Genomic DNA, 27,976 nt, shown 5'->3' on the forward strand with positions numbered 1-27,976 from the left:
CAGGAGCAATTAACATTCCTGATTACGATTCTTTCGAGGCCTCCTTGAACTTATCAAATAAGACAGGTGCGGCCGGCATGTGTACGATGGATCGGGAGCGCCACTTCCTTCAATTTCTCCGCCATTAATTAGTGCTCAAAGAATTGGTACATCAGAATCCGTTTCTCCTTAGTCACTACTATGATATAACTCATAACCTATATTTTTTGCGGAGTTTTGAAAATCTTAAATGTTTGCTTATTTTCTACTAATTTGACGATATTAACATTAAAATGGAGAGCGGAAACGATGCAAAAACTTTCGTAAGTAAAAGGACACTCCTAATCATGCCCTATCTTAAGCAACTGAAAACATATTTTAAATCTTACAGTTAATACCAAACAATCTTTGCCGCAGAGCTGGAATAGCAGCGTCCTGGCGCCCTATGAATGAAATTTGCGTTTTTCCATACGAAAAGCGCTCATTTAAACAAAAAGACGGTCCCAGCAACTTTGCCTCTGACAACCACTCCTCAATATTCAATATTCGTCAAAACATCATTTTGTTCCACCCAATATTAAGAAAACTGGTCAATGAGTCTAATGGAACATTTCTTGCCTTACAAGCCTCGTTATCAAACAAACCTGCAGACTTGAAAGTTGAAATTTTGAATATAAGCAGACAGTATCGCTCCATCATTAGAGCATGTTTAGAGAACCTGCAAGATGAAGTCGCAAAAAGTACTGTATCTTCACACGAAAGAAGTGAATTGCACAATTACATTATAATTTTCTACTCCATTGAGTGTATTTGGCATTTATGTGAAATACTCCTAATAGATGTGATACCTGGAAATATAGTTCTGCCATATTTACTTGAATGGGTGCGTTTTCATTTTCCAAAACACGAAAGGAATGCTGCTCTACTTTTAACCAATGAGGACAGTAAGCTTGAATTACAGGAAGAATATTGGCCCACAGTATTTGGCAACCTTTTGCAAGGCAGAATCAAAATTGTTAGAACTTTCCTTAAACAACATTCTGCTGCTGACACTCCCGTCTTTCAGTTGATGCAACATGTGCTTAAAAGTATGCCCACATATGGAGTAAGTTCTTCAAAAAAAATCTAATAGGTAGCTGGGTAGATAATTGAATGTTTTTGTTAGGTGGTCAGCAACATTTCTGTCAATGAGTTCAGTTTACAGTGGAGACATTGGAGCATGGATTTGCAGCAGAAAATTGATTCTAAGCAATTTATCAGCAACCATCAGCTGAATTTATTAGCAAAGGTATACTATAGTGGTATACATATAGTGAGACTTTTTTTTTCATTTTATCTCTAATTCATACATTAGACAGTTTTTTGAGATGAGTTTTAGTATGGCACCTCTAAAATATATTATACAATACATTTCTGTAAAGTCCCTAATGGTGGTTTTGTCATATTTTGCGTGATATTTTGCATTGTCCTGAAATGTACCACCTCTCCCCCAACATGAACAAATCACTCATATTGAATCACGTTTACAGAGGTTTTGTAAAGCTGAAATTTTAAGTTATATAAGTTAAGTTGAGCTACTTAATCGTGCCGTGTTGTAAATATCACGAACGTTCTGAAGTACACCTTGTTTAAGTATATATCACTTATCAGAATGCCAAATTTTGAGAGTGACATCACCAGATTTAGTCAATATTAATAACTATGTGTATCTTTTAGCTGATGGTAGGAGAAGAAGAAGCGTGGGCGGAAATCCAAGGAAAGTGTGAGGCTTGGTATGAATTTCTGGCTGGTTGGTTACTGTATACTGAACCGACAGTAAAAACCTTTGAACTTGGTCAATTTGCCAAACATAGCATAACGAAAATGAGAATGAGACACAATTTAACACATTTGGATAGAGTTTTGCTAGCAGCCATGGAATTTGACATCTTTGAGGTAAGTAGTTATCAAAATTCAGTTCAGTACAATTTAGGATACACTAAACGTGTCAAATTAAAAAAAAAATTATATAAAAATAGAAGAGCTTGTTTTAACCTTTCGCCCTTTCTTTTTTGTCGTATCAAAGAATTAATTTTGTTTTTACTTGACCAATTAAGCAAGAAGAGCTTTCAAATAATATGTCACACGCCCCCCAAAAAAAGTTTACCATGACCAGGTGCCCTGTAGCAATAAATTTACTTTGAAATTTATATCGAAACATTTCGAATACTAGGCATCCTATAAAGAAATGTTTAGTGTCAAACTTCAATCACTCTGAAGGAAAAATGTATTGGTGCTAAAGTTGATTCCCTTCCACTCTCATGTGGGAGAGGTGGGGGTTAACTTTTTAATTTCAAATGGCAACCTCCATTTTTTTCGATTCATGCTAGAAAACACAGTAATTAACGAAATTCAATTCATATCGTAAATGACAATATCCATTTTTAAAAGATTTCTGTGGGATGAAAAAATTCTGTGGTAATAAAATAAGATAAATAAACAATAAGGTGAACAAATAAAACATCTACTTTTAAATAATTCTGTTATTAATACTTCTTCACGATGGAGTATTTAACCGTAAAAGAGAAAATCGAAATGGTTTTGGTGTATGAAGAAGCTAGTAGGTATTTAGATAATGTTGTCAATTTCTACGTTCAGTGTTTTCCTGAAAAACCATGATCCCGGACTTCTTTCTATCGTACAATTAAAAAACGTATTAATGAAGGGACTGTAAATCAGAAGAAAAGAAGTTACCGAAGTACTGTGTGTGGAGAAAACAATCGAATTGCAGCTCTAGGCTATGGCTTTTAATCCCCAAATGAGCACAAGAGAAATATTAAAATTATTAGGAATTTCTCATCTGAGTATATGGAGAATGCTGAGAATGCACAAGTTTCATCCTTATCATATCTCTTTACACCAAGAGTTTCATGAGGAAGATTTTCAAAATCGTTTAGATTTTTATGAGTGGATATTTAGACAGATAGAACGAAATCCCAATTTTTCCCGTTGTATTATTGTCTGACGAATCATTTACAAATCACGGTACGGTTAATAGGCATAACATGCCTTATTGGAGGATTGAAAATCCGCATTCGCTTTGACGAGTTCAGCACTGGCATTGTTGGACTGTTAACGTATGGTGTGGAATCATTGGCAGTAAACTTATCGATCCCCACATATTTGAAGGCAACTTGAACAGTAAAATATACGGGAATATTTTGGAAAATGAACTGCCAATATTACTCCAAGACTTAAACTTAGAAGTGCGTCAGAACATGTTGCTTCAACATGACGGTTGTCCGGCTCACTATTCTGCAGTGGCAGAGGAAGTTTTTTATCTTAATTTTACCAGTCGATCGATCGGCAGATCTGGTTCGGTGAATTGGCCTGCTAGATCTCCAGATCTTATTTCACCGGATTTTTTTTGTGGGGAGATCTCAAACATCATGTTTATAAAGAAATACGAACGACACATGAGGATATGATTCTAGGAATTATAAACGCTTGTACCAATATTTCAAAAGACACACTTCGTAGAGGTGAAGAGCCCTTTTAAACATGGATAAATAAGTGCATTGAAGTTTGAGGACACCATTTTGAACATTTATTTTAAGTAAAAGTTATACAAAATTCACATTTTCATTAATTCTAAAGTAGATATCATCAAACTCTTCGGTAAATCATAAATGGAAGAGAAATTGAATTTCGTTAATTATCGTGTTTTCTAGTATGACTCGAAAAAAAATATTTCCGACGAATTTTTCTCATTTTTAATCGTATTATCCGAATCTGCAAAAAAGAAGGTTACCATTTGAAATTAAAAACCCCTACCCCACCCACACGGAGGATGAAGGGGAACCAACTTTGGCACCAATACATTTCCCTCTCAGAGTGATAAAATTTGATACTAAACATTTTTTTATAGGATGCCTAGTATTCGAAATACTTCAATATTTCAGATTAAATGTTACGCCCTGTATTCATAGAGCTTGTTTAAAGTATTCATATTTTATTATCTATTTATGAACATTATATTGTTTTTTCAAAAAATGTTTTCTTACCTAGGTAATCAAACAAACTCAAGAAATGACAGAAAACGGTTGGTTTGTCACTCACCTTACTGATATACTGTATCATTCAGGACGACTGGCATCGCTCGAAACTGAAGTTCAAGGATTGTAAGTCATTCATCTTTTTATTTGTCCTAAAGTTTTTACTAACAAAACACGCTAATTTTTTTAGTTCAGCGGAAAAACTAAGGGAATCATTTATACTCGAATATGGCACCTTTATGGCCGGTCATAAGAGCCTGTGGCAAGTCGGACTGAGTTATTTGGATCATTGTCCTAAAGACGGATTAGCAACACTTGAGTTGTTATTGTCTCGAATCCCTTTTGATAGTGAACTCAAAGCACAAAAGTTAGTAAGGGAAGCCACGAATAGGGGGCTAAAAAATATTGGTATGCACTTTTTGTATTTATTTGTTTTTAGCGCTGATATGACATGATGTAAATCAATATTATTTGGTTAAAATTATTAAAATGCTTAATAGGGAAATGACATACACAGCTAGCCAAGTGGTGGTCCATGCTGTTGAGGTTTATGTTTGGTAATTAACCAACCTAAAATAGTGTATACGAAATACTTATTTATAAACGCATTCAAATAAGGCGCACAATGTTGATCCACATATACGGAAAAGCCAGTACAACTTACTTTTGACATAATTCCTATTGTCGTTTACAAAAGTTTACAATTTTTAGCTAAATATATATGTAAAGTCCAAGGCATGCGAGCATTGAAAAGAGGCTGTTTGGGAAATGCTTTGACGTGGGCCTTGAAATCTCAAGACGGACCTTTCACTTCTTATTTAGCTGATAAATTTTTAAAAGAATACATCGATAGTGGGGAACTGGACAGCACCGATTTGCTAGACAATTTGGGATCTTGTATGCTGGTCAGTGACAGATTAATATTTTTAGGTAAAAAATGTTGTTTTTTTTGTGTACTCCTTCAATTAAAAAATTAAAAAATTACAGGGAAGTACAATGAATTCCACAAGCTCTATCAGGCTGGTGAATACAAGGAATGCGGTCAATTGCTAATTTCTTTGTTGGCCTCTAAGATTGTTCCTAATTAGTGAGTAATTTGTTATTATCATTACATATTAATTGTTTTAAACCATTTTATAGCTTTTGGTCCGTATTACTTAGCGAATCAATACCGTTACTTGAAAGTGAGAAACTCGTGTTTTCTTCAAATGATACCTTCACAATAATACACTGCCTGGAAGAAAAAGAGAATTTACCCGAACTTAGCGACAAATTAGACGTGCTCAGATTAGCAGCAGCCAGGAATCTGTCAAGGGCTTTAATGTATGAAGCACAGCTAATTGTAAATAAGTGATTTCAGCTTTCAATATAATGTATTCATCAATTGTTTTGTACTTTAATATATTGTTTTCATACTTATGGCTTCACGTGTATTTTTAATCATTGTTGGAAAATGGGAAGTTTACAGAAGGAAAAAATAAAAATAGATATTTATTTTATTAATAAGGAGTAATTGGGCAAATCATAGGTGTGCGATAAAGTTCCTTTGCCACGCGCTAATAGGTTTCTTCCATTCCACAAGGAAACTGTCTTTGGGAGCGACAACATCCACTTATCGCTACATCTGCCGCCACTGTGTTAAGAAGTTGCAGTGGTGATATGACTCGTTATAAGCAGCACGAATAAAGAGTGGAAATCGAATGCGTTGTTATAATTTATTTATATCTCCTAATATAAATAAATATTTTTTTTATTTTTTGGTTTATTTCTTGTTTATGAATGTAAGTGAAAATAATGATACAATAACTTCTTCCATTAACCATCGTTAAAACCACATCTTATCATACAAAATCTTATCTATAAAGTATGTCTATATACAGTTCTTGACAATAATAATAATCACCGAAAATAATAGGTATAATCTGCATAAGATTTGAGTAAAATAAAACATGTTCGTATATACAATTTGAAGTATGTAATTACAGAAAATTAATTAAAATGTGTTTGTAAATAACTGTTTTTTACACAATATAATAATAAAACATCTTAGCAGCAACAAAAATAAATCTTAAGTATAAATTATATTATGTTTTAAGCTTATGAATACTGCGAGCGATTAAAATTAAATAAAATTTTGCTTTGATCTGTAACTCAAGTGTAATAGATACAAGACATCTATTATTAGAAAAAAAAGCAATTTATTATATCAATATTCAAGGATTCTAGGTAAGCAGAAAGACAAAATTGTTCAAACTCTAAAACTACCTTGCAATTCATTTCAGTCTCGATTTATGTTGAAAATGGAACTTTCATATATTTTGTTTATACTTTAGTACTACCACAAAACATGTATCCCCTGTTTTATCTGCTTCACTTCAGTTTGCCACAATTTATTAATGCGCCACTTGAAACTTCATAGGCATTATGACTAGGATTGTCTAATGCACTTGATGTCTCAAAACAATGACTGGACTGAGCAACACCATTTCAAAAATGGCCATTTAGTTTATAGAATGGTCATTTTCGTTTGGTAAAGTAGGCGTGTATTCACTTAAAACCTCTAACGGCAATATGTTAGTGTATAATGATATTCAAAGTGTAAAAATGATTAACAATTTCACCATAAAGATCATGTTAAGCAGGTCAAAAACTAACTTATTTTTGCACCTTCTCAATTTTACTTTAGTCCAGATTTTTTATTGCTGCACCTGAAATCTGACAAAACAGAATTACGATATAAAAAGTCACGTATAGAAAAAAAACATATGCTTTACCCACCCTCGTATTTTGTTAAGACAAAAACGGGTTTGCAGGTTCGTTTGTTTTCATCCATGGGGTTGCCACGTTTCCGTTTCCGTTGAGCGTGGTACTGGTTGGGACTGGAGTCCAAGGATCTGGCTGTCCTAGAGGGGCAGTCGCGTTAAAAACGGACCCTTTGTTTGTCGGTAACCCTGAAAACAAATAAATTTTAAACCCTCTTTCATTGCTTCCGACATTCTAACTAGTCATCAAATTAAACACTCCAGCATTTTGTGTCAATAATACGCACACATTACCAGAAACAACTGAAATCCACGCCCACAAAATCCTCCGATTAGCATTTTTACCACAACACAAACGAACAAAAATTTAGAACCGTATTTTTTCATTACTCATTAATTACACCGAACGTACCTATGGTTGCACTATACCCTGAGGTGGCAGCGAACCCTGTAAAACCAGGTTGGGGAGGCGGCGTCGCCCCGAATTGATTCGCAAATGTCTGTTGCTTGATTTCGTTGATCGACGGCTTGGGCGGTTGCGTATTGAAAACTGGCCGGGCTGCGACTTGAGGCACATCGGAGAACGGATTGGCAGCTAAGGTAGGATTACTAAGCTTACCTAAATCAATACACAAAAATCCAGTTGACACCAAATACTTTCTATTTTCATGATAAGATAATGAGCATAATAAATTTAAAAAAATGCCAGTTTAGTTAAGATCTGTTTTTTAATATTTATTTTACCAAACATGGTCCTTAAAAGAAACTCGCCAGAATTTGAGAATTTTCACTTCCAATGGAGAATTTATAGTCCTACAGCAGAAATCAGTAGACTTACTTGTAGTAACTAAATTATCCAAATTAACTAAGGCAGAATTCTCCCCAAGGAAACTATGCGGGGTCTTCTTCGCAGTTAGGTTTGCATCAGAAGAAGATAGCGTATCTCCCAAAAGGTTTAGCTCAAAGGGGTCATTGGACGTATTGCCGTTGCTTTTTGGTGACGCCGCTCTGTTCCTAAACAACTTTAAGATATAACCGTCTTCCTTACGTGGAACACGTAGTACAAACCTATTAGTAATGATGTCAAATTCGTCCAAATCAGTCGAGGACGCTGGGCTGGTAGGTGACCAAGGATCGTGTTTAGCCGTATCGGGTGCTGTATTAACCGGAGATAAGTTGCTAGAGACTGTGGCTGCAGGAGGCAATCCCCATGGGTCCGATTTTGATGGTAAGGCTTGAGCAGCAGCAGCAGCTGGTTGCCATGGGTCAGGTTGACGCGGCGGAGAGGAGAGCGAGGATGATTGCCACGGAGAGGACTCCTGTTAATTGTAATAATAAAGCTATGAATAATAACTATATAGTACCTTCGATTGTATTTTAACAAGGCAAGATTTAAACGGAATAAACATATCTGAAAGTCAAATATTGGAAGTTTCTTAAAGTCAGTTCTTAAAGTTTCACATTAGCTTATTCATTTAGAACCTAAAACGTTATCTATTTAGACATTAAAAACGTTTTTTAGTAATTAAAAAGTCGGAATAATTTTATTACTAATCCACAAGATCCTCAACAGCTATAAAAGATTTTAAAGTAAAATATGTTCCCCAATGATGTTATTCTAACATTTAAAAGCAAAATTATGTTTATTAAAAGGAACAAATGGTTAAAGCAAGTTTTAAATTGGCTTAATCAAGCAATACATACAAACACTATAAACCAACTTGTTAATACGTACCGACCCACTATACCCAAATATATTTAAATCCAAAGACTAGAAATAAATGGAAAAAATGAAAGTTTCAAAGAAAAAAAAAATTGATTTTATAGAGAGTCAAATATTCAAGAAACACACCTGCGGTCTGGGAGGTTGCGGCATTCCCCATGGATCAACCGGGGTAGGATCGCTTCCCAGGTTAACATCTAACAAATCTACCAAGTGACTTTGAGGCAGCTTCTCTGTAGATTTTCTACAAATAAAAGAAATAAAAGTAATCATAATTTTCTGCTTGCAAAGTATAAAAAAGGCTCACTTAAAATCTTGCTGACTCTGACTTAAGGCCAACTGCAGTCTAACATCGTCTGATTTTCGCTTTTGTTCTTCTTGATCAGCTTCCTCTCTAGACATTGCCAAGGCCAGCTGCAACTGCAATTCCTCTTCGCCAGCGGTTTGAGGACGCGCAACTTCTATATCTCTCGGTAGTTCGGCTTAAAATGAAATTATTTTTCAACCAAAATTATTTCAAAACCTACAGAATAATTACTAGAATCTCTACTGCTCCATTCGCCTCGGAAAGCAGGATATCTAGGACTAGTTGGAGTGTCCAACCCTCCATCACTACCAAATCCACTTGCACTTTGCGCGAACCTTTCTTTAGCTTTCAAAGCCCTCGCACGTTCGTTTTTCAACCTATCATCGTCTTTTAATAAATTAACCAACTGCTTTGCTTTTTCTCTGACATTTGAACCTTGGTCTTTCCCTGTAATATACAAAACTCACATAACCCTCCAAGACAGCAGTTCTCATTAATACCTTCCTCAAGGTGTTGAAAATCTTTCAAAGTTTGTATTGCATAAATGTTTTCTTTGCATTGCTGGGCCACTTTCTCAGAGCCAGTTTTAATTAGATACTCTAAAAGAACTAGAGCTTTGTAGACATGCCTCCAATTTTTACCATGATCATTTAACCTTTTCCAAACCTGTAATACATTGTAGTGTTTTTTTAGGTTTTTAACTATATTTAGGATATTTAACTGATCCTACCATTTGCATAATTTCGCTGAAGGCAACCACGTTATATGTTAGGTCGGCAATTTCAGCCATAATGGTACTACTAGGGCCCCATGGATCGTTGGAAGTTGCCTCCCGCACCTTCCTTTGGGCATCAGAATAGTTGTGGGCAATGTTCTTCAAGTTGCGGCGAATGCCTGCCACATTCACTTGCATATCGTTCGAACTTCGACGCATCTAGATGAAATCAGGTGTAATTACAAATCTAATATCTACTTTCTAATTCTAAAAATCTAAAAAATTACAAATGGAAAGAATTAAACAATTAACTTTACATTATTCAGAAAATGAACTATAATAAATAAAAATACCAAAAGAATTACTTTTTTGGAATCAATCTCTTTAGAAAGGTCAAAATTTAATAAAACATACAGGGTAATCCATTTAAAGGAAGGATTAATGAGATCATTTCTTCTTTTTGGTTTATCCTGTACATACAAACTCTCGTCCTTTAGATATTATATTAATTACTTAGATTATATATGTGCATTATTCAGGACACTTTTTTGGGTAGATTAGTATGATGTTAAGGATATTTTTATAATTTTATTTGTTTTAGTTATAACATGAAGCTTTTTAACACAAAGACATTAATTCACTTTTTAGTAACTTAAAAAAAGTATGGATGTAGATAAAATATGTGAAAAATGGTTTATGTTGAGTCCTCAATTGACATATAGGAAAAAATTTAGAGCTGGAATATACATGTTAAATGATTATTGAGTATCAAATTTTAAAATTTTATAAACCTGACCTTGAGTACATACAGGAACACAAGTTTTGGATATCTTATTAACTGATATTGCCCCATCAATAAAATATCCTAATAAAAAGGTAGGCAGTGGTGGTAGGAATTTTAAAAGTCTTAAAAATAAGATAGTAACTTATTAATTATCAACTTACTTTGAAGCAGTTTCAGCAACTCTAAGCAGTTACAACAGCAAACCAGCTGCAAAAACAGATATTAATAGAGTTAATAGAAGTCAAAATCACATCATGCAAGAGCTCACACAAGGCTTCCTTCAGACGTGAAGTAATAAACCTTAAATCAATACCTGACTTCAACATAAAAAGATTGCTGTAATGTTATGATAAATTTATTATCTTGATAAAGAGCAGTCATAGACAGTTTCCTTTATCAAAAATTCTTACAAAGGAAATACCTAAATAAAATTACATTAAAATATGGATAAACTAACCATAAATTAAATCACAGTCAAAGACCTATAGTGAGCAGATATAGCAATGACAACAAAAATAATTGAACCTTGAAATCCATTGCCAAAACAGTAATGGCGAATGGCTTATTGAAGGCTGCATTTGGATATGTAGGTTACACTTTGAATAACCTTTTTAAACAATGAAATGATAAGTATTTACTAGATGGATAATGAGCAATCCAAGTCAATTTGTATCAGGGCCAGAAAGCCTTTAAAGTTTAGGAAAATATATGTGTTTTATGAAGTTAAGCATGTGAAGCATGTGGACTTATGGAAAGTTCTAGTTTAAAAATTCTTTTTTAGATATGAGTTGTTAAATCTACTATTCTACACTGTTTGAGCTTGACTGAGCCAGGTTTATCCAGCTTCATACCACTATTAAATTATTAGTTAATTCATAGCCTTGTTCTTAATGGTAAAAGCAGCTTTTGTCCATAATAACACATGCAAAAAAATTAGGTTTAAGACTATGAACTAGCAATATGAGGCTTAACAATCCCAACATAAAGGTACCCACCTATTATGCAGGGCTTTTACAAAGTTGCAGGTCTTCTATAAGGACCTTATGTAGTACAAATTTCACGATAATTCTTTATTAAGTATCCCAATTTTAGCCAATAAATAGCAGTAGCAGTTTATTTACTCTGGCAATTGGCAAAACAGTTCAACAAATTAATTTTCTATTCACTGATGACACCACACTTTTATTTTCAATGCACACAATCAACATGGCCGTTTATCGCCTTGATCAAATGGATCCTTCTGATAGGGACTGATAAGGACTGTGCGGCTGATGCTTTTTCTTCCAGACATAAACAGGCTTCACGTGATTTTCGGATGTATTTATTTTTTAAAGAAAGATATGAACCGACACCCTTTTCCGAAAATTTTCCTTACAAACCAAACCTCAGTTTTTGACGTATAACGTCACGGCTTCGAATGTTTTTCAATTGTTCACGTGACGTCCGCTAGGGGACACCGTTGATGTTTGACCTTAATGACTTATTCAACTGACAGTGACTAAACAATCTGTGACGTTGGCTTTGTATGTTGCCATTGTTGGTTGTTTTTGTTTACTTTTTTTACAAATCATTTTAATTATTCCTATTTCTTTTCACAAAATTAAATTCGGAACAAAATGTCAAAAACAGACATAATGCCTCACCTCTCACCAGAACGAGCCGCCGAAATCCTGAATAAAACTTTGGACCACTTGAACCTCCCTGAAAATACCCAGAAAATTGAAGAAGCAAGAGACAACGTGGGGAATGAAATGTTAAAGATGATGCAGTTCATTTTTCCGGTGGTAATGCAAATCCAGATAGACGTAATTAAAAATTATGGATTCCCAGAGAGTCGAGAAGGCATAGTGAAATTTACTCAGATGATCCGTAGCTTGGAAAGGGATGATGCAGAAGTGGCAAGACTTCATGGCTTGATTAAAGCATATTACTTGCCACCAGTATCTGCACATACAACTAGTGAACCTGGGGAGGAAAAAATTAGTTGTTAATGTCAGAGCATAATGAGATTTGTTAAGAATGACTGTCAAAGGTACAAAAATGGTTTCAGCTCGCAGATCCATGAAAGTGGATGCATATAGAAATATTGAGTGAGAAAAAAGAAACTGGTAGCCATTATTCCTAGAATTAGAAATACCATTTATTTTATACTACATGGGACTATTTTACGCAAATATAACTTATCACTCAGTATAAAAATAGTCAATATTTTTATCCTAAATTACTTGCCCTGAGCTGCTGATTTGGCAGTTTCATTGTCTAAATAAATGGATATTTTCCTTCTAAAGTCAAAGATACAAATAGGCAATTTTACAATGTGTTGCATTAAAAATAAACTTGCCGTGGACAGCAAGAGTAAATGTACTGTAATTATGGTAACAAAATTGGCTAAACTCTTAGGAATAAAACCTTGAGTATGGACAAACACCACATTATAAGGCACAGAGTTAGAAATCCACTCCCATGAAAGGAGTTTGTTAGATAATAATTTTGTCAAACTATCATTATGATTATTAAAAACTTAAATCCAGCGATACTCACTAATCTTCCAAAAGATTTATGTATGATCTCCAAATATTTAACTCTGTGCAATGAAGATGACACACAAAATAGTGCCATTATGTTCAGCATTTACTTATAGATTATCACAATACTATTTGTACTGTTTACTGTACAGAATCTATTTGGAAAATTATCACATTTGATTTAATGGGGCACCAGCACATATTTTAGTTAATTAGTGCAATCTACTAATCTTTCAATCAATCATTGAAGGCAATTTCATCAAGATCTCATAGGACACCACTAGTGGTGCTATAATTTTGGTCCCTTCTGAGATCTGGATGTTCTATTTTCCCATTTAACTCATAACAGAAATATGATTCTGTGAGGGCAAATATACCCACTTCCACAGATTACTTTTTTTGTAGCAGAATCTTAAACACATATTAAAGTTCTGGAGATATGAAGTTGAAATTTCTTACATACATCACTATACTATCTACAAATTGTTATGAAAATGTGCAGAGTAGTTTAGATTATAGCTTTTCGAGTTGTCAAGGCGACTTTTATCTCCTAAAACTCTTCTGTGATACACCACAGATAATCCATACCATTAAATTCCCACTCTCCTTTTCATTTAAAAGGTTTTACGTTACTAATATTTTTTTATCTGACTCTGTTTTGGAATTAGTTCAGTTTGTGTACAGCAATTGTGTAGATTGTCAAGTGTAGTGTGTGGGATATTTCAATTTCATATGTGAAAGTTTTACACACTGTATGTTATTATTGTAGTGAACATTAGGTAAAAAGTTTACCTCTGCAAATGTTTCGTTTCTGAGATACAGAGTGTGAAAGTTTTAATGATTTATTCTTTACAGCTCCTAGAGTTATTGAGATATTTAACACTGAGATTGAATACACTTTTAGCATGTATCATACACAGGGTGTCTCTAAAAAGTCTGTACAAAATTCTGCCACTGATTTCTGAAGCAAAAACATGATGATTTAACCCAATATATTTTAGTGTAAAAGTGAACGGTTTTCAAAATACGAGACATCAAAATGAATATTAAAAAAAACAAAAAAATTAATTACTTATTTTGTAATACTACTATCTGAACAAAATGTCGCATCGGAGAGTTTCTGAGGGCGAAACATCAGAATTCTTTTACATTGTGATGCACTATGTAGAGGGTACTTTTAGCATTAAGTGAACTTTCTTTAAAGGAGTATAAGTTTTTTATCACCCAGTATAAAATTTAATTATGATGAAATTTATGTTTTTCTACATGTTTTATGAAAAAAAGGTATCTAGCTAAAAGTTCCTATGGGTATTACTTCTTGAGATATTTCAAATGAAAAGTTTGCTGAATATCTTGAAAATTAAAAATATGTGCATATTTAGTCATACAGTATATCAAAATAAATACTAAAAAATTGGTATAGCCAAATAAAAATATAAAGGTTTAAAAAATCAAACATTTTGATTTTTTTCGTTTTGATTATACAAATAAATATGTACTTATTTAATTATACTTTCAATTTTCACGATATTGAGTGAACTTTTAACTTTAAATATCTCAAAAAATAATGTCCATAGGGACTTACATCAGGATACAGAATGAAAACATCTAGGAAAAAACATATTTAATCACTAATAAATTTTATACCGATTGATAAAAAATTTATGCCCTTTTAAAGAGAATTCACAGCGCTCTCTGCAATGTGCAGCGAAAATGGAAACAGATTTTGATTTCTTGTCCCTAAAAACCCCCGATGCGAAATTTTGTTCAGATAGTAGCATTACAAATGAAGTAATTTTTTTCCTTTTTTAAATCTTCGTTTTAACGTTTCATATTTTGAAAACCGTCTATTTTAGAACTAAGTTAAGTTAGGTTAAATCATATTTTTGTCTCAGAAATCTGTAGTAGAATTTTGTATAGATTTTTTAGAAATACCCTGGATATGCTGAAATAGAGCACAAGGACTAAGACAATTGAAATTGGTATAAGCCTCTTGCAATAGCTAACTTTAGGTCTTATGTTTATCAAATCTTGCAACAAAAACCTTTAAATTTATGTTGAACACTCCTTACTGCTACAACTAATTCTGATAATAGTCAGTGTTACCATATCCAATAACCCAAGACCTAAATATAGATTTCCAAAACACTTTTGTGGGTGAAATAGTACTGTTTAAGCACATTTTCTCACCAGTAACAAATACTAAAAACTAATCTACAAACTGAGCAAAAAAACTGGAAAAGGTAAAAATTCACTATTGTCTGGCACTCCTCTCTGTCTCAATTAAACATTCTCTAACCAAAAGTCTTGCAGAAATAATACTCCTTTTCAACCTTTCAGCACTGCTGCGACTACCTGCATAAGTTGGTCTAACCTCTTTACCCATTTCTTCAATAACAGCAAGCAGTTGGGCATATTTGGATATACCTGAAGTGCAGCTTTGGTGCAAATATTTTGGAATATTAAGCCCCTAACAGATGATGCAATGATGTAATTTACCCCAGTAATCAAGATGCAGACATTTTTTGACTTTGATCCAATCTCATGTGATGTTAAGAAAAGTTCTAGTTTGTCCTAATTTAATTGACTTCACATCTCTTAAGGTTTTGAAGATCATAAATATTTATTGCATGAAAATAGGGCAAGTTTGTTTTTGATTTAAAAAACTCCATCATGTGAAGATCAGTGCATGCGATTTTTTGCCACAATCAAATGGTAGCAACCAAATTGCATCCTCTGACAGAGGCTTCAGTAATATTACCTGCTTGGGGACTACTTTGCCCAACACTCATACCACCAGAATTAGTTGTGTTGTTTTGCATTTGCAATTCCCGTGTAAAATCTTTGTGAGAACTGAGATTCATGGCTGACTGTGATGGTTTGGTAATTGGTATTGCTGTAACTGTGACATCGCTTAGTTTCGATTCTACTGCTTGAATGTCTACAGCGTCCATTTATGACTGAAAAATCCTGATATGTTAGGCTGTTATAAACTGTAATGTATTAACATAATTTTATAGATTTATGGATAACCTCACCTTCTGGTAAAATTAAAATAATGTAAAAATTAGAACAGAAAACAATTTCAATTAACAAATAAAGAATTCATTAAAAAATAAATACACCAAAAAAAAATAATTTAATGATAAAATAATAACAATACAATAACCCCACTTTCTCCCCCCTCTAATTCCAATTGATGACAGCTGGTCAACAATCAATATTATTCATATACACCATTGCGCATGTTTTTACAATTATTTTTATTAACTAATTAGTCTATATAATTCTATATCCTATAGTAATGTAAATATTTCCTAGCTATTTTTCTGTATCTCCTTAAATTTTTACCACATATATAGTAAACATCCTGATACAGTATCACTCAAAGCGTCGTGAAAATATATTACGGTTTTTTTTAGATTAAAATAGGATTACTCTTCATTTAAAAAGTGGTAAAAGATTTGCTATAGAGTTATAAAATGTGACAAGATACCATAAGTATGTGTGTCTACAGTGCGATGGTACTTTTTTAGACATTAAACTCTGCGTACTCAACGCAACGTAATGAATTTCAGTAATGGAAAGGAGCATAGTTAAAAGGATCAATACTTTATGTCTTATGAAATCCAAGATTAATCTCCTCTCTTCACCAATACATTGTATAATTAAACGGGATGGGAAGTGCCAGCCAGGAAAAGATTTAAACTCAAAGTGCTAGGTATTCATTTTATTTGAGAAATAAAATTGTTAATTTACCAAGAAATTCCTTATCAAACTTACTAATAAATCCTTAAAACAAACTTACACATAAACAAATACATTATTGTACTAAACCAGAACGGTATGAGTGCTATTCCAACATTGTTAACCAAGTTATTGGAATATGATTTGACAAAGAAAACATACAAATGATTTAAAAAAGAAACAAATGTGAATATAACATTTATGCTTCTACGACACGCCTGGCAGTATGCTATGAAAACAGATACAACTATATTAAGTATAGTATGAATTTTATTGAATGTGATTTAAGCTCGTTCACCTCGAATTCGGCGAGCCAACTGGATGTCTTTAGGCATAATTGTCACCCTCTTTGCATGAATGGCGCACAAGTTGGTGTCTTCAAACAAACCTACAAGGTAGGCCTCACTAGCTTCCTATGAAAAAAAAACAAAGTAATAAAAAAAGTTTCAAACCAGAAAATTGTACATCAAATATGCAGATATTCAGATTATACAATTTAAATAATTCAAATTCCACCTGCAGTTGAACTGGAAATTCTAACAATTAAACAGTAAGATATACATCAAATTTGAGATTTAAAATAAGTTCAAGAATTATGTATATGTTTACAGTCATATTCTCTGAAACTTCTAGTGTTTTATGTGAAAGTTGCAACTTGCACTATACATTTTTCATACCAGATGTAGATAGTTGCAAAATCCAAGCATTACTTACTTGTAAAGCTCCAATAGCGGCAGACTGGAAACGAAGATCAGTCTTGAAATCCTGGGCTATTTCTCTTACCAAACGTTGGAAAGGTAATTTGCGAATAAGCAACTCAGTAGACTTCTGGTATCTTCTGATTTCTCTGAGAGCTACAGTACCAGGACGGTAACGATGAGGCTTCTTGACTCCTCCAGTCGAAGGTGCTGACTTCCTTGCAGCTTTAGTGGCCAGCTGTTTACGCGGAGCTTTTCCTCCAGTGGACTTACGGGCAGTCTGCTTAGTACGAGCCATAGTGTGTTAGCCTGGACATAATGACACCTTATTTTATTATTGTTTGGTAATGGGTCATGCATGCATAGATATGTTACTTAAAAGACTAAAACTGCAGGAAACCTACATGATAAAAATAATTGAACAATAGTGGGCTAGTCCTTTATAGCTTTATAGATAATAACAACGATTATGACAGCAAAAACTCTGGATAAATGAAAAATAAATACATAGTGTGATTGACCTGGACGAATCAATATGAGCAAAAGCCGCGGGAAACGTGACTTTCGGACATAATTAAATAAAAGATCAATAATATTTATAGAAATAATCAAGGGAATGACAATATTTTGGGTTTGAGAATAAATGCGACTGCAACTGTGCGTTTTCCTATGTCGAACTTTAACGATTATTGAATTTACATGACCCACAAGACAGACAAGATGGCGGCCTGCGCAACAAAACTTGCACTTCCAAGGATCAAGATTTTCAAATGGAGATTTCGATGCTGATTACACAAGAAATGGTCCTAAACGTACTCAAACGTGTTTAATCAGTCCAATACTAAATAAGTGGATTATTTTTAACTGATAAAAAACACTCACTTCACTTTTTCTGGAACGAAAACTTTGCACAATACAAAAGTCGATACAGTTCCTGCACTACTGAAAACTGAAATGAAGTAAACGGTGATGAAACGAAGACAATCGAGCACCAAACACCAAGGTGACGCTCTATTATGCTGGAATTTGATTGGTTCGACGACCGATTAACGCAATTTGATTGGTTGAAATAAGCTTGTTGATTATTGGACGAACGCTCGGGCTTAATCGGAGTCCCGAGTATATTGATTTTTGAATATTTTCCGCGTGCTAAATTTCCAGCCTCTTTTAATTAATTAATAATTAATTCTCATTGGGAATTTTTGCTTTCATTGTGACTAATTGTGTTGGTATCGTTGAGGAAGAATTAAAAAACTTGTAAGGTTAAAGAAGAACGCCTAACGAGAATACATATTTCAATAAACGATTGTATGATGAGATGATTTTTCTCATTTTCTCAAACGCAGCTAAGACTTACTGAAACCGGTACAGTTGTTCTAATGCGAAATAAAACCTCCACGAAAATTAAAATATTTATTTTTATAAAGGAAAATGTTTATAAAACTAGCCACGAAAGGTATAATATAGGTTCTTAATTCTTAGTCCTACCTGAAAAGTAATGACACAGTAATTTACAATAGAGAACACTTTATTTAAAAATATTTTAGAACTATGTTATATCATATTCACATCTAGTATTGCCAAAAATCTCTATAATAGTGTTACGATGCCCACTTAATCGTTTGTACTTAAAATTAATATTACATTTTTCAAATAAGTATTCTTGTTTTTACTTATTATAAGAGATTATAAGTGTAAGTATTAAAGGGTAGTTTTACTTGGATTTTAGACGTCTTAGAGAACCGTCTCATGTTAACGTTTCGTTAATAATACTGGTCTCTTTATTGCAAACTATTTGCTAAATGCCTCAATACATATGAAATGCCGAAAAATTAGATATCGTTATATCAAATTCAACTCATGAGTTTATATTGTTTCCTTATTTCAGAGTTTATGAAAGTAATAGTTTATTACGTCATAGGATAAAAATCATTATCAATTGACTTCTCAGAACATGATTATCCTATTGATTTGTATAATGCAATACCTACATGGGTGTTGTATTTTAGCCCTTTTTCATATACTATGTATGTTATAAATTACTAAAATTGCTTAGATCTAGTACTACCAGACAATTTCGATACTTGGGGATAGTTGCTAACTATTATAAGAAAGGGGCTTGATGAAGATCTACTGGTTTCTAAAATGTTTCGTAAGACATAGTTTTATAGGCCTACTAAGCCTGCCGTTAACTTAATTTAATTATAAAAACTACCCTAATTATAATAATCCTTAAATTATCTGGCCGAAAACAACATCATTGTCAATCTTAAAATATATACGAATATTAATAAGTGTCATTTGCAATTTTTAGCCTCCATTAAAAACCTCACTTTTGCTACCAACAACAAAAAAAGCACACGGTCCTCTTCCCTCGAGACACAAAATGTAAATTTTTCTCTGTTAAATATGGCCACTCATTTTTTCAGTCTTCCTGTAATACTTAACTTATGGTCAAATTAAAATTTTTCTTTTTTATCAAAAGAACATTTCAGACTCTGGAGGGAAAGATCTGTGTGGCCGATCATGAGTGGAACTTTTTATTGAGATTTTCTTAATTAAAACTCAACATCTGCCTCACAATCTTTGACATGCGGTCATAACACGCTAACTGATGATTTGCCCTATTTCTAAATCACAATTAACAGTCTTTCTATTGATTTAAAATCTCATTTAAAAAGTCCATTATTTTACTACGCAAATAATACATGTCAAAAATCGCTACAATTTGAAGTGCCACATTCAGTTAGCAATAACTTTTCTTGTACCGTTCACATAAAGTGTCACAACTAAGCAAAATTTTAATTAATTTTGCCGTTTTGTTAATTGTTTTTGTGAGTTTGAAATTGGCCCTTCAATACCTGAAAAAAGTGTGGAAAATCTTGATGTTGATTGGTCATATTTCTTTTTTTACTTTGTTTTTTTTTTCAAATTATATTTTGGTATAAACCAGTAAAAAAAGCTAATAATTATTAGAAATGGAGCTAAAACCTATCTTTATTAAACCTTTTTTTCATCAGTTTATTTCACTACAAAGTATTCAAGAAAATTTTGGATCTTGCTTTATACATTAAATTAAACAGAAATAATATCAATAACCAATGAAATAATAAATTCATGATTACTGAGGAATTTTACATTTTAAAAACGCGTCGACCTATCTCAAAAATGTAAATAAACACTACATATCACACTCACTAACGATTTTGCAAATGACATTTGAGGAAAAATCAAACGAAAATAACAAAGATCTAGTCAGTCAGTTTGAACAAAATGATGGAACAAACAGTTTTGCTGCACAACCTTTCAAAGAACATAAACACTACGTAAACAAAAATTTCTTGTTTGAATCTGTGACTGGTCAATTATTCTTGGTATGCAAAAGTAACATTTTCGAATTTTTAAAAACTAAATTCAACGTAATTGAGGCACTGCAAATAAGAACCTATTTCATCCTTCTTTTGCTGATATATCCTAGTGCAGCAATGACTCAAAAATAAGATAAAAAATAATTTGAAAATCCTAAACAACTTGTCATATAATCCACATTAAAATCCACAAATAATTAACTTAGATAAATTTAACATGTCCTCGAAGATTTTAATTTAAACACTACATTCCTTATTCTATCTTTTAACATGGATTATCAACAAAATAAATTGATCAAATAATTAATTTGTTGTAAACACATCGTGTGGCGAAGGTTACAAACTAAAATAATACTTACTTTTTCAAAATAAGTAACTCTATAAATAGTAGTGATGCTACCGTAATATTGATAATATTATATACTACTTCTTTACATTAATCTTTTTAAGGTCTAAAAGAAGTTTCAAATAAATGACTACGAACTATGAAGTAAATTTGTTAAATTGCAAAGGGGTCGCGTTGGGGGCTGCCCACTCTGGTTTGCTGCGATAGTCACGCTCATTGTACTTAAATGCAGTGCCAAAAAATGATACAAAAGTGAAAATCGATATAATTTATACATATATAATATAATTGCATTGCAACTCATAGAAAATGATTCCTGAACATAATATTCTGGAGAATTAGATACTAAAGGGAAGATAAAAAATAAGCATTCATGAATATCAACTTTGCGGAAAATACTTAAGGAACTATTGTAAAAATATTAATTATTGACCGGCAGATCTCAAGGATTATCACTAACAGGCTATTCTCTGAATGATATTAAAGGAATATTTAATATATGAGTGGATCTAAAATCTTCACTAATATAAGGAATTCTCCAGAAGACGTCTATGTTCGGATTAACTCGAAACTCTTCTCAACACGCTAAAATAAAGATCCCTCCACCATAATGTCATTGTTCCTATACTTTCCGAAGGGTTTGCTCGTCAACCCAATATAAATCAGTTCGAATATGCAGAATTACTGAACAAAATGATGAGCTAGGTGTTTCGTTGTATGTATTTTCTGCTGTACATTACTGTTGCGTACTGTATAATTTATTATGAGAATTAAATATTTAATACAAAAGTTGAATTAATATCTGTAGTTTTGAAACTCTATTTAACGACTTGAGATAGAGTAAAACTAACTTCATTTCCCTAAATTTCTAGAATTTCAAACTATGAGAACTGGACGTTTAAAATATCTAACAAAAGTAAAATAGGAAAGTTCATATTGTTTCACTCTATGGCAAATCGTTGAGAAGTCACAGAGCTCTTTAGTCTAAAATATTATATACGACACCATTTATAGAAAATACTCAAAAGTACCTACGGAATGCTAGAATTCAATTATGTATGGTGGCACAATATATGGTATTATAAGTTTAAGCTTTGGTTAGTTCTAAGCTGGTCTCCGAAACGTAAGCAGTGCTTGCACGCACAATAACTATAATAACTAGATTTTTTAATGTCTACTGTGCACATTGCTTTATCGCAATTGGAAATGTTTTCCCAGGTTACATTCTTAGTTATTACAGTCCTCGAGGTAAAAACTGTGAATGTGAAAATGCCATTCATTGTGGTGGATATTTAATAGAAAGCTTGAATCTCCGCTGTGGAGTTCTATTTCTGAGATGAAAAAAATATTAAATTTCTCTTCTGAGCTTGAATAATACCCATTTTTGGACAGAATGATTGCAAAATCACATTTTGCAAAGGCATACGTACGCCTGGTTTTCGAAGAAAATAGATCTTCTATTCAATTTAAATATTCCGTTTCGGTAACATTACATTACCAATGATAATACGCAAAATACTTTGTTATTCCAATAACAGAAGTTACAACCAAATATCATAAAATAGCCGATTCTCAGTTTTCTTTGGCATCTTATATGGGACCCTTTGAATAATTTATTGAGACCAAACAGCACGAACATTTCTCCAAATTGCTTGAGAAACAGTAATGTCAATGAGCTTTGACAATATTGGATCAGCTTGAAAGATACCAAAATCTTTAGGTGATTTATAAATAAAGAAATTTTAAGAAAGGATTTGACCAGTTCGAGGTTAACAATTTCGAAGTCAGATCTGAGGTACGTCGGAACTCCGACTTGTCAATATATGCGAACAAATACAGCAGTTTGCGCACGACGATGATCACTCACATATGCTCCGAGAACTTTATTGATCGATTATGAAAACTTGAATGAATCTGAAAATTCAGCTTAATATGAACATTGCTAGCGCTAATTTCAAGTAAATAAACCTTAAATATTTTCCAATTTTTGTTATATGATATTTGAAATATAAATAATATTGTATTTTGTTTATTTTTTTGAAGGATGTATCTCCCAAGCCATTTAATAAGCTAGAAATGCAAGCAGTTCACATTCTTATCTTGACTTGTGAATCAGTGAATGACAAGTTAAATTTTTCACCGAAGTAGCAAACACAGCCTCAGAGCAACTCACAGCCGAGCCCTTTACAAGCCTAATAACCTTATACTCACACACCGGCCACAAGACTGTTCGGTGTTTGGCAATACGGGCACTGCGCCTGTGTGTTGGCGCACGTATCGCACAACACGAAATGATTACAATTCAAAGTAACAGTCCTATTCCTTTCCTCGCACACCATACACTTGGAGGCGGTTTCTCTATACAGGACTTTTTCGATTTCTTCAAGGTCCTGTCTTATTTGGGAGTGTATCGATTTAAGGACACCCAGAGATAATTTACTAAGTTCTGATACTTTGGTTAATCTGCGTATGTGTGGGTCCTGGAACCAACATTTAGAAAATAATAAAACATTACAATTTTAAAAATAACTATACCTGTAGTTGTTCGCATTCTATTTTTAATGTTGTGTACTGATTTAGAGTTTCTTGCAGTTTGCTTTCTAATTGTTTTGCTTTCATATTTGCTTCTTCAGTTTCGCGTTGCCAAGCATCACAGGCTTGTCGTGCCTGTTGAAGCCTATCTTCCCAGTTATTTAACTGCAATCTAGCTTGGGATAATTCATCTCGGAGTCTGAAAAATAATTATAGATATAAAGGGCTAATCTTCCACTTTTCTCTGACAATATAGGTTATAACTTTAACAAAGGCAAATATTTGTCTTTGACAAAATGTGTGTGTGTAGTTGACAATTGTTGGCAGTCAATAGATTAATAAGACTAATGTTTTTTTATTAAATTAAAACTGAAAATTTTATTAAATATTAAATAATCATCTTAGCGTTTTATTGTAAATTATTAATAATAAGAACATACCTGGCAACTTCCAAATTGTTATTCAAACTTGGCGACATGCTGAAACTATTGTGATTTCTAGAGCTGGGCGATATGCTTTGTGCTTGAAAGTCAAAAAAACTCGAAAAACCACTAAGTTTTGAGGCGCTGGTGCTCAATTGCTGAATTTGGCTATGATTCAGGAAGTCCATGCTGCTGTCAGGCTGTGAAAATCTAGCAGCAGTTAAGAATGGCTGCAAAGGACTGTTATTAGGGCTAAATCCACCCAGAGTTCTAGAAGCAGCGCTAGGAATGTTGACTGGGGCTGAACTACCTAAAATAACAAAAAATATTTATTACCAAACTAGTTCAGGTTAAATTGAAATTGGATATCACCTAAAAGACCTGCAGATGATGCTAAACCTACAGAAAATGAATTTGCAACAGTTGGAGAACTTGTGTCCAAATCCCTATCTAAAGCTCCAGTCAGGTTAAGGTCCTCTAGATTTAAATCGTCCAATGCATTTCCTTGCAAAAGCAGAAGCAATAAGACTTTTTAAAATGCAAACAAAAATAGACCTCACCTACTACACTTTCAACTGTGTCATTTACGGTGAAAAAAGAGCTTCCTAAATTACTATAAGCAAAGCACAACGACTGCTTTCTTTGTTCTCGTTCTATAGGATCTACAAAGTTTACTGAAAATTAGCAAATCAGTAGCTCACATTCGAAGAGGTTAAGGGCTTACCTAAATTGGGATCTTTTTCAATTTGTAATAATTTACTTGTGAGCTCTAGTCCTAAAGTATTATGTCTTTGGAAAGGTAAAGTTTTATGTGCTAATTGGGCTCCGGGGGCTTTGTTACTGCTACAACTATTTGAACCTATCGATGAAGCAGACGAAGCCGACTCGCTAACCTCACTGCTTCCATTCTACACAAATAAACTCGTAATAATACTGTCCCAAACCAAAGAAAATCTCATTAAAGACTTACAGAACTTTCACTGCTTTTTTCTTTCTTAATATCTGAGCTAGTTTGTGGAAGAACGTTAGACAAAATTTCTCCAAAGTTTGTGCCTGAGGCATCAGCAGATTCCCTAGAAACGCCTAATTCCTCTGCAAAATGAACTTGGTCAAAATAAGCACTCCTCAAGCCTAATTAAAACTCACGTTCTACATGGGCGAAAGCACAAAAAACGCCTCTAGGACAGTAACCCGACTGTTGAACGTCGTTGCATTTAGTGCTCTTGTATATTTCTGGATGAAATTGCTGCTCTGTCCTAGTATGGCAGTAAGAACACATGTCCCCAGCATCACAGTTGCCAGGTTCTCCCCACTCCTCCCCATGTTTGACATTGGGACATGGCGTCGAACTAAGAATCAATGTTTGCCATTTCACTCCAAACTAACCCAAAAATCATATCTTACCGATATTTAAATTTTCTAGGGCTTCGTCTCTTATCTTTGCTATTGTGATACTGAGGACAAGCATATCCTTGCCTACACAACCTTGGTGGGCGCTTACATGGCTCAGTTTTATAGTTAGACAACACAAAATTTGTATCTACAACATGAGGACCTAATAAAACCAGCATGAGCAATATTATTATCGCAGACTCCCACCTTGCCATTTTGGATCTTCATTCATTAAATTTCTTTCTTTGTCTAAGGCGTTAGGGCCATTTGCAGAGCTGCTGCCCTCCGCTTCAGCAGCTTCCAATGCTTGAATCTCTTTAATGTCATATACTGGAGGTCTATGGTCATGGCTACCGTGTGCGAATGCGCAATGTAGTCCATTTTTAACACAGTAGCCCCTGGAGTCTGTGTCGTGCACGCACATGCATGTCTTGTAATATCTTAAGTGATAACGTCTTTCTGTATCTCCTGCTGTTCTATGCAAATATGGACAACTGCAACAATTATGATAATTGTTATAGTTGAAATTTATTTAGCAGAGATTAAATAAAAGCAAAATTTGAAAGCTTATCATAGAAAAGTCAGATGAGCCACCAAATTTTTTATTATTATTATTATTATATATATATATATAATGAATTGATATTATTTTCATTTAAAATTTTTATGTCAAATAGCAAAAAAGGAACAAAGTGAACCCACATTTTGTTGTCACCTGGCACATTATTACACAAATCTACTACTATAAAAAATAGCATTCCTTTGCCACTAGATTTTCTATGATTTCCATGAGAAGATCTATAGGACATAGGCCAAACCAATTTATTAGGAGTTTTAAAATGGCAATATTTTAAAATCACCCTATAGGTATAATCACAGAGTGTGGATTTTAATTACTTACTCACCTGTTGATGCCTCCTTTAAAGAGAGATTGTTATGTTAAAATGATGATGCCCATTATGATGACAAACATATGATCATTTCATATTATGTTAAAGACAATTCACATGTTATGACAGTTTTTTTTAAAGCTGTCCAAATTAATGCATGATATAATAGCTGAATTAATCATTTCTGAATAGTCAAAAATATGTGCAAGGAATTGTAAGAAGTGTACTGCATATATTTCTGACTGTTTTTGTCACTTTGGAATTGGTTTTACTTTCTATTGGAACAGACTTTTTAATTCTTTTTACCTACTTCTGTCACCCAGAAGAACTCTCTACTTAATAAAAACCAAGAGGGCCATAATACATCTATTTTCAGTATAGTTTGTTTTATAATAAAGTGATAAAACCTTCCCTAATAATGAAAATGTGCTGCAAAAGTGTCAAAACGTATACGCCTTGAACACTTGAACATTAACAGAGAAAAAGAAAACCGTTAGATAATACATAAAACAGTGTTAAAATAGGATACTTAATTTCTTATGTAATTGGACACACAGTACAGGGTTTTGGCCAGGGTAGGTTAGTTTTGTTGTCATTTTTTGTTTTTATTTGGGCAAGAAAGTTGGGTTAAGATGTGGGTCCTAATGTCAAAAACATCTATTTACGGAGGTAATTTGATCTATTTTCAACTAAAAGCCACTTGTTGTTCCATATCTAAATCGGACTGATATGATGAGCACAAGAAATAACATAAAATCGGGCGATAAAAAACTGGAAAAGGTAAATGCGCCACAAAAATGTCACACCCACCATTTGTAGAAAAATGACAGATTAGCTAACCAAACCACAAAGCGTACTCACTCGTCTCCATCTGGACAAATGCCCGTTGTCTCGTCGTATTTTGTGCAATAATTATCAGCGCTATAATTAAAGGTCCCATCACGACGTCTCACTGGTCTACGACGCCTCTGGTTCATAAAATGCCAATGAAAACAGGTGAAAGGACGATGCTGTGTACATTTGTGTTGTAAGAAGAGCGGGCATTGCTCGACGCGAAATTCTTTCAGATATCTACAAAACAACCGCACATTTCAGGATGATTCAAACACGTAATTGAGCGGAATTTGTTCGAGAACGCTTAACAAAAGGATAAATTTACTAAAAATACACTTACGAGTAATGATTTGGCTTTTCCGTCTGAGCTGTCAACAAAGGTTTAGACTCTGACGGCATTTTGTTATCACTGTGGCGCAAGAGTCTCGCGCAGGGCACGCTCGTGAATGGCGAATCACGGCATGTAAACATGGTCACGTGCGTGGAGAATCATGGGAATATGACGGAATTCAAGGACGCTCTTGTTTTGATGAAAAATCTTGTTCACCTGCGATTTCTCACTTACCTTTATTGGGCTTTTTGTCAATAACATTATAATTTGTAGGTTTTCTCTTTGCGAAAACATGAAAACGTTAGAGAAAATGCTAACTTTGGAACGGAAAATGAGTTTATTTATCTCTCTTATTACCCGTCAGATGGATCTTTTTAATTTTTATTTATACGTAAATGAAAAATTTAAAAAAATGAAATTAAATTTGCATAACAGCAGAAATATCAATACCAATTTAAAACATTTAATTTATCTTTATTTTTTATTTACTACTTCCATTTCTTTTCCGTTCATTTCGGACATATTCGGAAGATTCGAATCGGCTTTATTCGGTAACTGCGTGATAAATTTACTAAATTTCTTTACTG

At 33.4% G+C, this 27,976-nt stretch overlaps 6 protein-coding genes across 9 annotated transcripts in view; 2 read left to right on the plus strand and 4 right to left on the minus strand.

Annotated features, from left to right (window-relative positions):
• Positions 1–147: 147 nt before the first annotated feature.
• Nup75 (nuclear pore complex protein Nup75) lies at positions 148–5,440 on the plus strand. Its single transcript, XM_066406824.1, has 9 exons — positions 148–302; positions 371–1,084; positions 1,145–1,267; positions 1,696–1,914; positions 4,027–4,139; positions 4,204–4,421; positions 4,725–4,943; positions 5,001–5,100; positions 5,154–5,440. Exons 1-9 carry the CDS (start codon positions 273–275, stop codon positions 5,365–5,367), a joined length of 1,950 nt encoding a protein of 649 aa, XP_066262921.1. The 5' UTR covers positions 148–272; the 3' UTR covers positions 5,368–5,440.
• Positions 5,441–5,714: 274 nt separating this feature from the next.
• Positions 5,715–11,705, minus strand: lqf (epsin homolog lqf). 3 transcript variants are annotated; one of them, XM_066406837.1, is made up of 13 exons: positions 11,300–11,705; positions 10,466–10,511; positions 9,536–9,739; positions 9,306–9,471; positions 9,037–9,252; positions 8,806–8,980; positions 8,628–8,742; positions 8,511–8,546; positions 7,844–8,094; positions 7,614–7,789; positions 7,188–7,394; positions 6,792–6,964; positions 5,715–6,728 (listed from the first exon to the last, which is right to left on the minus strand). In XM_066406837.1, exons 3-12 carry the CDS (start codon positions 9,737–9,739, stop codon positions 6,804–6,806), a joined length of 1,707 nt encoding a protein of 568 aa, XP_066262934.1. In that variant the 5' UTR covers positions 10,466–10,511; positions 11,300–11,705; the 3' UTR covers positions 5,715–6,728; positions 6,792–6,803. The 3 variants fall into 3 exon arrangements, with proteins under 3 accessions (XP_066262934.1, XP_066262935.1, XP_066262936.1); XM_066406838.1 differs by lacking the exon at positions 11,300–11,705 and adding an exon at positions 10,726–10,781; XM_066406839.1 differs by lacking the exon at positions 8,511–8,546.
• A 153-nt stretch (positions 11,706–11,858) lies between these two features.
• LOC136420100 (protein C10) lies at positions 11,859–12,503 on the plus strand. The gene has a single exon (XM_066406867.1). The coding sequence runs from the start codon at positions 11,921–11,923 to the stop codon at positions 12,293–12,295; it is 375 nt and encodes a 124-aa protein (XP_066262964.1). The 5' UTR covers positions 11,859–11,920; the 3' UTR covers positions 12,296–12,503.
• Positions 12,421–27,976, minus strand: part of LOC136420101 (cyclin-dependent kinase 2-associated protein 1-like) — a 41,471-nt gene continuing 25,915 nt past the window's right edge. Inside the window, exons 2-4 of the mRNA XM_066406868.1 lie at positions 15,868–15,948; positions 15,591–15,789; positions 12,421–15,256 (exon numbers count right to left, since the gene is read on the minus strand). Of these exons, the coding sequence (XP_066262965.1) occupies positions 15,084–15,256; positions 15,591–15,783 (366 nt within the window). The 5' untranslated portion in view covers positions 15,784–15,789; positions 15,868–15,948 and the 3' untranslated portion in view covers positions 12,421–15,083. The remainder of the gene's footprint in view (positions 15,257–15,590; positions 15,790–15,867; positions 15,949–27,976) is intronic.
• Positions 16,545–18,272, minus strand: LOC136419934 (histone H3.3A). The gene is made up of 3 exons (XM_066406544.1): positions 18,157–18,272; positions 17,291–17,583; positions 16,545–16,989 (listed from the first exon to the last, which is right to left on the minus strand). The coding sequence occupies exons 2-3, from the start codon at positions 17,570–17,572 to the stop codon at positions 16,861–16,863; spliced, it is 411 nt and encodes a 136-aa protein (XP_066262641.1). The 5' UTR covers positions 17,573–17,583; positions 18,157–18,272; the 3' UTR covers positions 16,545–16,860.
• unk (RING finger protein unk) lies at positions 18,675–27,699 on the minus strand. Of its 2 annotated transcripts, none has more exons than XM_066407069.1 (13): positions 27,399–27,699; positions 27,086–27,295; positions 25,542–25,828; positions 25,347–25,497; positions 25,089–25,291; positions 24,913–25,034; positions 24,667–24,850; positions 24,503–24,604; positions 24,315–24,446; positions 23,961–24,252; positions 23,524–23,719; positions 23,200–23,468; positions 18,675–21,094 (listed from the first exon to the last, which is right to left on the minus strand). In XM_066407069.1, exons 1-13 carry the CDS (start codon positions 27,527–27,529, stop codon positions 21,088–21,090), a joined length of 2,286 nt encoding a protein of 761 aa, XP_066263166.1. In that variant the 5' UTR covers positions 27,530–27,699; the 3' UTR covers positions 18,675–21,087. The 2 variants fall into 2 exon arrangements, with proteins under 2 accessions (XP_066263166.1, XP_066263167.1); XM_066407070.1 differs by having other exon boundaries at positions 25,347–25,482; positions 27,399–27,698.

The sequence above is a fragment of the Euwallacea similis genome, chromosome 3 (assembly GCF_039881205.1).
Source record: "Euwallacea similis isolate ESF13 chromosome 3, ESF131.1, whole genome shotgun sequence".
Taxonomy (NCBI): domain Eukaryota; kingdom Metazoa; phylum Arthropoda; class Insecta; order Coleoptera; family Curculionidae; genus Euwallacea; species Euwallacea similis.

Bases quoted from the DNA above. Each gene is read 5' to 3' on its own strand.
- LOC136420100 (XM_066406867.1), top strand. From the start codon at position 11,921: ATGTCAAAAACAGACATAATGCCTCACCTCTCACCAGAACGAGCCGCC.
- LOC136419934 (XM_066406544.1), bottom strand. From the start codon at position 17,572: ATGGCTCGTACTAAGCAGACTGCCCGTAAGTCCACTGGAGGAAAAGCT. The intron at 16,990-17,290 runs GTAAGTAATGCT...TTTTTTTCATAG, and splicing joins CCGCTATTGGAGCTTTACAA to GAAGCTAGTGAGGCCTACCT.
- lqf (XM_066406837.1), bottom strand. From the start codon at position 9,739: ATGCGTCGAAGTTCGAACGATATGCAAGTGAATGTGGCAGGCATTCGC. The intron at 9,472-9,535 runs GTAGGATCAGTT...AATGTATTACAG, and splicing joins TCAGCGAAATTATGCAAATG to GTTTGGAAAAGGTTAAATGA. The intron at 9,253-9,305 runs GTATTAATGAGA...TGTATATTACAG, and splicing joins TTTTCAACACCTTGAGGAAG to GGAAAGACCAAGGTTCAAAT.
- Nup75 (XM_066406824.1), top strand. From the start codon at position 273: ATGGAGAGCGGAAACGATGCAAAAACTTTC. The intron at 1,085-1,144 runs GTAAGTTCTTCA...TGTTTTTGTTAG, and splicing joins AAAGTATGCCCACATATGGA to GTGGTCAGCAACATTTCTGT. The intron at 5,101-5,153 runs GTGAGTAATTTG...ACCATTTTATAG, and splicing joins TCTAAGATTGTTCCTAATTA to CTTTTGGTCCGTATTACTTA.
- unk (XM_066407069.1), bottom strand. From the start codon at position 27,529: ATGTTTACATGCCGTGATTCGCCATTCACGAGCGTGCCCTGCGCGAGA. The intron at 24,447-24,502 runs GTGAGGTCTATT...TGCTTTTGCAAG, and splicing joins CACAGTTGAAAGTGTAGTAG to GAAATGCATTGGACGATTTA. The intron at 23,720-23,960 runs GTATGTTCTTAT...ATTATTTTTCAG, and splicing joins AACAATTTGGAAGTTGCCAG to ACTCCGAGATGAATTATCCC.